General features: G+C 52.0%; 1 protein-coding gene across 13 annotated transcripts; it reads left to right on the top strand.

Annotated features, from left to right (window-relative positions):
• Window positions 1–3,831: 3,831 nt before the first annotated feature.
• Window positions 3,832–7,466, top strand: LOC109764581 (uncharacterized). 13 transcript variants are annotated; one of them, XR_005760316.2, is made up of 5 exons: window positions 3,832–4,716; window positions 5,639–5,808; window positions 5,904–5,941; window positions 6,408–6,454; window positions 6,656–7,466. XR_005760316.2 is itself a non-coding variant. In XM_040392626.2 (5 exons), exons 1-4 carry the CDS (start codon window positions 4,416–4,418, stop codon window positions 6,412–6,414), a joined length of 402 nt encoding a protein of 133 aa, XP_040248560.1. In that variant the 5' UTR covers window positions 3,832–4,415; the 3' UTR covers window positions 6,415–6,454; window positions 6,656–7,466. The 13 variants fall into 13 exon arrangements, 2 of the variants coding, with proteins under 2 accessions (XP_040248560.1, XP_040248559.1); XR_005760315.2 differs by having other exon boundaries at window positions 5,639–5,694; window positions 5,765–5,808; window positions 6,408–7,466; XR_006665447.2 differs by having other exon boundaries at window positions 5,639–5,694; window positions 6,408–6,835; window positions 6,934–7,466.
• The last annotated feature ends 208 nt before the right edge of the window (window positions 7,467–7,674 follow it).

Raw genomic sequence — 7,674 nt, forward strand, 5'->3', positions numbered from 1 at the left:
CGTGCTGACGAAGCTCTCCCTCAACACTCAGCTGGATCGAGAGTTCATGGGACGTCACCAAGCTGAACGTGGGCAGATCGCGGAGGTGCCGTACTTTCGGTACTAGGATCGGTCGGATCGTGAAGACGTACGACTACATCAACCGCGTTGTCATAACGCTTCCATTTACGGTCTACGAGGGTACGTGGACTACACTCTCCCCTCTCGTTGCTATGCATCACCATGATAGATCTTGTGTGTGCGTAGGAAAATTTTGAAATTACTGCGTTGCCCAACAGATTATGCTATACGATGATACTTGGTGAACTTACCATCTCTCTTCTACATGCTTCAAGATGGAGGCTGCCAGAAGTGTAGTCTTTGATAGGACTAGCTTTCCCCCTCATATTCTGGCATTCTGCAGTTTAGCCCACAGATATTACCCCTTACACAGATACCAATGCATATGTAGTGTAGATCCTTGCTTGTGAGTACTTTGGATGAGTACTCACAGTTGCTTTGCTCCCTCTTTTCCCCCTTTCCATTTTTCTTGGACGTCGCAACTGGATGTTGGAGCCCAGGAGCCAAACGCCACGGACGACGACTCCTACTACACCGGAGGTGCCTACTACTACGTGCAGGCTACCGACGACGACCAGGAGTAGTTTAGGAGGATCCCAGGCAGGAGGCCTGCGCCTCTTTCGATATATATCCCAGTTTGTGCAAGCCATCTTATCGCAACTTGTTTAACTTATGTCTGTACTCAGATATTGTTTCTTCCTCCAACTCGTCTATGATTGAGCACTTGTATTCGAGCCCTCGAGGCCCCTAGCTTGTATTATGATGCTTGTATGACTTATTTATTTTTAGAGTTGTGTTGTGATATCTTCCCGTGAGTCCCTGATCTTGATCGTACAATTTTGCGTGTATGATTAGTGTACGATGAAATCGGGGGCGTCACACATAGCCACCTCTTGGGAGCCTCCACGGGCGAGAGCGCCATCCATTTCGAGCTGGCATGCCGCAAGGGCCTCCCTAGGGCTCTCTATGTCGGTTGATCCACCTGGACGGTGTGCACCCTCACGGCTCGCCTCGGGGTCCATGACGGGTGGACCGCAGGGCCATGGTCATGTGGTGTTTGTCGGCATGCCGCATGGGCCTCCCTAGGGCTCTCTGTGTCGGTTGATCCACCTGAACGGTGTGCACCCTCACGACTCGCCTCGGGGTCCATGACGGGTGGACCACGAGGCCATGGTCATGTGGTGTTTGTCGGCACACCTGCATGCAAGGACCCGCACGTGATGGGATCACCTAGCCCTCCTGTCGGCGTCCTCGTGTCGGGCTAGTTCGGTCGCGACATGCGGGGTGTGCATCACGCCCACTTGCGCCGGCTCAAGCGTAGGGTCAGTCAGTCAGGACCGTTCGCCCCCCTGGTACGCGCGGGCATCACGTGGTGTGCGACATCCGGGTGCGTTGGACCCGCGTCCACCCACCTATCTGGAGGGTCGTCCAGCCGGTTGTGCGGATGGTAGTTCAGCCGGTTGTCCGGATGGTACGTGTATGTTGGGCCCTCACCCGGCATGTGCTACCGAGGGGGGGGGTTTGCCCAGGCCGCTCGCAGCAGTGTCTTTCGTTTCAAACGTTGGTCCTGCCCGGATGTGAAGGGGGTGGCTTGCCCGGGCCCCGAGGGGGCTAGCCTGTCCAGATGTAGAGGGGCTTGCCATGGCCGGACATGGAGGGGGCTGGTCTGCCCTGACTGTTGTCATCACGGTATCTATTGGTTGGCGCCTATGGTCTCTTTCACCCGCTCGACTCCATTGGACTTGGAGGGTCTTTGCCAACCCAACTTCTCGTCGTCCGCGGGCCTGTCCGGCTAGCGGGTTTCGGTCTTGGGGTCGGCCAGCCGTTCTGTTTGAATCTCATGCATTTTTTTCCCCGTGTTGTTGCAGTAAGGCCATCAGCATGGGGAAAATATCTAGTGCTACCAAGGCTTACGTGCTACCGTGGTATCTCAGAACGGACGGCTCTCAATAACTCTGCAGCATTTGCGAAAAAACTCCAAGGAGTCCAAAAATTGTGCATAGATCTATCAGATCCAACAGCTCTCAGATGCCGTCCGATCTAAGAATCCGACGGCCCAGATGCCCGTATCATGGTAACATTTACCGAAAAAGGCTCTCGCCCCGCTTTATATATAAAGCATCGAACCTCATACATCCGAACCATACAACACGACACCCCAAACGCACGCACCCAAAGCAAGATACAAAGGTGCCGAAGATTAGCTAAGCCAACTCGAAGCAAACAACAGATGTACAACAAGCATCACTACGAAGATGACGGAGCCCTCCACCGAGAACAAGCCACCGTGAAGAACGTAGCTGACCGCCGACGAACCATGCGCCCCAAGGTAGTGCCTTCAGGAAGGACACGACACCATTGCGCCGCCGCCACCCGATCCAAAGGATCAAGATTTTCATCGGGGGCAACATGGAGGATCAGGAGAGACCGCGACGGAGCCTACAAGAAGGGGATGACGCCCGCGGACAACACCACCGTCGGTCTGACCACGGTCAGACAGGGATTTCACCCCGGCATACCAGTCCACCTCCGATCAGGGTGCGCCCGGTCGAGAGGCCTGCCACACCGCTGCCACGGATCGCCATGCCACAGCCACCCCCGCCGCCCACGCGACCGGGGCCACCAGTCCGCACCCGAGCTATGAGCTCCGCCCATGAACATCGCAACTCCCACCGCAGAGCCGCCGCCCTGCCACCCGACACCCCCAATGGCCGCCCAGAGGAGCGAATCTCCACCACTAGCAGACCACTAACAGCATCAGAGCCGCCAGCGCCGACAAGCCTCGACAGATGGGGCCGAAGGCAACCAGGCCAGGGGAAAGAGGAAGGGGCGGAGCTGTGCGAGACCTCGACCGGCACACCCCCGCGCCGGTGACGGGTGGGCAGACCACCCATCCCTCCAGCCAGCTTCCTCACGTTGCGCCCTGCAACGCCCCACCACGGCCTCCAAACAGATCGCGGAGAGCAAACCGGACACCCGCCCGACGACGAGGACGCCCGTGTCAAGATCGGCCCCGTAGACGGCGACAGGAGGTGCTCTGCCGGGCCTCACACACCGGCCACCGGCAGCCGTGCGAGCAGCAGCAGACGCGCCCGCGCCCCGCCGGCAGGCGCCCCACGCCGTCCGTGGCCACCAGGCAGCAGATCTGGCCGAGCCAGACCAGGCCGCTGCTGCTCCTGCCAAGGACGCACGCGCGCCCACGAAGCCCACCACGCCGCCGCCACGCACCCGCGACCCCGCCGCCAGCGCCCGCTGTCGCGCCTCCACACCCCTCGTCAGCGCGACGCCACGCCCGCCGCCGCCGGCCTGCGCCAGCCGCCACCGAGCGAAGGGAGGAAGGGCCCGTCAGCGCGCTCCGGCTGCGGCGAGGAGAGGAGAAGAGGAGGAGGGAGGACTGAGGCGGCGGCTAGGGTTTCCCTCCCGGGTCGTTCGCGGGAGCGACACGGGAGGGGGGAGGGGGGAGCCTCTTGAATGGATGTATGGGAAGGGCCCATCATGGTAACATTTAAGCCTAAGTAGCACCAAATACTCTCCCCATCAGCATGCACGTCGGCTCCGGCGGCATAGTATGATGGTGGCTCCATTAAATTAGCCTCTTTGTTTGTGTTGTGATGCCATTGGCTGGCTATAGGCGGGTTTGTGCTGTGCAGGAGAGGTTGATGCGGGCGGGTGGTGATATTTCCATTTCCTCCTTTTCTGTGTGCCGGGGTCGACGTTGCTTCGGTTGACTGAGCCAGCTTTTCATGCCGCAGTTGCTGGCGCCATGGATTTGAATGAAACTCTGGTTGTTTGTTATCCTGTGAAGAGTGTAGGTTCACATGTTGAAGACTTATCTACACTACTATTAAACAAGAGAACATCGTCAGGGGCGGACGAAAACTCTGTCATCCGGCGTCCCACACCGCGCCTGTTCACGGCTAAAATTACGGGCCTGCTCCCCAGTCCCCGCATCTTCTCCTGGAAAAAAAAAGGAAGTACTACGCGCCTGTAGCCCGCATCTCTCGCGAAGTCCGCCCAACCCGCCGCCGCCGCCGCCCCGCCCGGTGCATGCCATCCCCGCCGCTCCTCCTACACGCCGCCGCCGCACACCTCTAGACGCCGGGCCGTGTATCGCGGGTCATCGTCTGCTCCTCCTCTGCGGTCTCGCCTCATAGCTCTGTTAGACTTGGGGGAGGAGGCGTCGATATGAGTCGCGAGCGAGCTCATGGAGCGGCCAGCCGGCTAGGCGGTGTCTACCTAGCCCTGGGAACACGTCGAACCACAGCAAGGGGCAGGGGAGGCTTGACATAACCGAGTTCGTCGGTCATGGCGGCAAACAGAGCCGGAGCTTGCGGAGCGGCGGTTACAGGTCGAGGATGAAGACTAAGAGAGAGGGGAAAGGAGGCAGGGATAACCACGAGGAGGTTCGTGCTTTCGGCACGACTGGAGAAGGCAGGAGCACAATTAATCGACGACGGCGGCTTACGGATGGTGTCAGAGAAGACGACGTCGCGTGCTCTGTGCAGGGCGTCGCAACTCGATTCGTTCGGCGTGGAGGATCAAGAGGGCGTGGAGGCTCTCTCAGATGCTACGGCTTGTCAGGGATAAACCGCTGGCCATGGCGCGTGGCGAAGAGGGAGTTCGATGATGAGCGGAGGGCGCACCAGATTGAGGCAGGTAACAAATGCATTGACTCTCCCCGGCGCATCGGCAGTTACATCTAGCGCACGCGGCCAGTGTGTCGACGGGCGGCTATAGGATGCGTGCGGCAGCCTGGGTGTTCGCGTTGTGGTGGCAGCGCAGTGCCGTGCACGCCAGTCAGTGCGTCAACGACCGGCTAGAAGAGGCGTGCGACAGCCTAGGCGTTCGCATTGTGGTTGCTGTGCAGTGTCGTACGGCCGGGACAACCAGGGCGCGCAGGGCCGGAGCCAGCTAGGTCGTTCGGCGGCCGGCGGATTTGGGGCGCTGCAGCCGCCCGGCATGCTGCGTGTGTGATGTTGTCGGCGTGTTGTGCATTAGTGTTGTCTGCGGCTGCCGGCAGGCTGTGCGCGCAGCTGGCCAGCGTGTGTGAGGTGCGTGTCTGTGGCTGCCGGCAGGCTGTGCGTGCGGCTTGCTTTGTTCAGGTTCTGTTAAATTCAGGAGAGGAAGAGAACTCGAGTAGTGCTGTCAATTTCTGCATGCAATGTTGGTGATTCAGATTCAGCATGGATAAGTTTGTCATGGTTTTAATAAATAGGCATGATTGATTTTAGTTGCTAGAAGTAAAGGCAGTGATACAAATTTTATAATTAGGATGTCGTTTTGCACAGTTCTATCAAATTATTTGCATTGTACAGTCACAATTCTAAGCTTAATCTTGTTAGCTATGTAGCATTGCAGATCAGGCTCTTTTTTCCTACCAGATCAATACCTTTGGTCAGATTTAGCTTATTTGATAGTAACAAAGAATAAATGGTGTGAATATAACAAATAATATGCGGTGGTGACCTATCAAAACTATTAATGTGCATTTTGCAGTTCCGATTTTTACAATTTCTATTCTTCCCTTCTGATCCACAGTTTGCTCTTCTAACACATAATACTATATATGCACATGCAGCCCTTTCAGTTGAGCTGAGTCCTGGTATCCTTGGAAACATTTTTGATGAAATCCAGGTAAGTTCAGCATGATAATCATTCCATTTCTGTTAAATTTGCAGCACCCCCTAAAAACTATTGCTATTAGATCTGAAGACGATGCACCCTGGTAATTTAAGCCAAAAAAGCTGGGTAATGCGTTTGGCATATTTTAACTGTGAATGAGGGACATCTTGTTAATCGTTAGCAGGCCCTCTAAAACATCTCCTTTTTATTATTTGCTTTAGCTGTTGGAGATGTTCTCACCGGTGAAGATCTATATGCTGTAAGTCTTATGATGTTGAATTTTCTTTTATGGATATTACTGTACAAAATGATGGCAGCTTTGGGCCTGCACCCACATGCTAATGTTCGCTGACTCTATGATAGACTGTCTTTGAGAACAATTTGACGAACCACCATGTATATAGCGAATAAGTTTCTTTACAAGTTGTTAATCCAATTTTTATCTCTGATCTATTTACTAATACTGTTAAAAAAATGTTTGTTTGGATGCAATATGTTCTGAAAAGACCCTTGGCCATTACTCATTAGGTTTTGTCTCCACTCCTATTTCACTGTATGATGAAATAATTATGGATGTTTCTTGCAAATACTTGGTCATTAGGTGTCATAGTTGTTAATTTAGTGTTTGGAAGTAACCAGGGATACTAAAATTATCATTAGGTGTTGTTTCCATTCTTTATTGATCATATGGGGAAATCTATCTGACTTTTTCTTATTTCTGAAAGTTTATGATGATTTTGGGCATACCAAGCTTAAAGAAGATATCTCACAAGTAAGTTTGATATACTCTGGATACATCTTGATATGTATGATATCCTCACTGCTTTTAGGGTGACACTGTGAACTTGGGCTTTTTGGATGGAAAAAAAGTTGATCCAAACCGACACCATGTATTCTTATGGATTTATGCTTTGTCAGTGTAATCTCCAATTTCATTCACATGTATACCATTACTCTTCTCATGGTCTTGCAGATGCATCGTGTCTAGCTTTTTAGCCTTACAAATTAGAGGTTTTGATTGATACATGCATATTATTGGAATATTTGGTGCTTTGAAAAGACTATGGGTGGAGTCAACAAACTGACTGAATGTATGAAAGAAATCCAAGACTCTTTGTCAGCTTCTCTTGGAGCTTCTGCTAATTTCAACAAGGTAATATTTAAGATTTATTACAATCTTGTATTTAATTATTTTATCTGAATCACTTACATCTATACTATTACACACAAAAAACTTGCATGATTAAACAGAGGAGGAACTTAAAGAATTGGAGTGAGCAGTGTGTGTCTGTTAGATCGATCTGTAAATCTTAGTCTACTTGCTGATTTCATAGGACTAATTCACTGGTGCACGGTGAATGCTCTAGCATACACAGGTGGATTTTCCCATATAATTGTAATATTAGTCAAGACGTGCATTGCACGTGCACGCTTACTAGTGCTATGAAATTGAAGAAACAACGGCGAACGCAGGTTGGTATTTAGGGATCAGAATTTATGGGCTTCCGTTGTATCTTTGGACTTGAAAAGCAATAGATCTCATATTGGAGCCATGCTGCATTATTGAAGACGTTGATTGGTCCAACCTTAGCTTCCATTACATTCGGCTCGGTAAATTGCACGGCTTGGGCTGTTAACGGGTTGTTAACCTTAGCTCCCAGGACTAAGGTGTGCCACTGTTCCTACTAATTTGTAATTTTGTATCCTCTCTCTATCCCACTCCTTTTTTTTGCGAATACTCTATCCCACTCCTTTCTTCTGAGTTAATCCCTTGGAACCTCTCATCATTGTTTGTGTAGATTCTTTTTTATCTATAATACCTACAAGGTGTTCGCATGAAAATCCAAACGAGCTGCAGGGAAAGATTCGCCTATACGTAGTAATATCCATGCTCCGTTGTCTGCTCGGTAATTTCTTTTTCTGAAATTTAGTTTACTGAAAAAGGCTTTCGCCTCGTTTTATAAATAAAGCAACCACCAAGCACAAAGTCGA

The sequence above is a fragment of the Aegilops tauschii genome, chromosome 6, assembly GCF_002575655.3.
Source record: "Aegilops tauschii subsp. strangulata cultivar AL8/78 chromosome 6, Aet v6.0, whole genome shotgun sequence".
Lineage (NCBI taxonomy): Eukaryota > Viridiplantae > Streptophyta > Magnoliopsida > Poales > Poaceae > Aegilops > Aegilops tauschii.

Bases quoted from the DNA above. Each gene is read 5' to 3' on its own strand.
- LOC109764581 (XM_040392625.2), top strand. From the start codon at position 4,416: ATGAAGACTAAGAGAGAGGGGAAAGGAGGCAGGGATAACCACGAGGAG. The intron at 4,717-5,638 runs GTAACAAATGCA...ATGCACATGCAG, and splicing joins GGCGCACCAGATTGAGGCAG to CCCTTTCAGTTGAGCTGAGT. The intron at 5,695-5,903 runs GTAAGTTCAGCA...TATTTGCTTTAG, and splicing joins ACATTTTTGATGAAATCCAG to CTGTTGGAGATGTTCTCACC.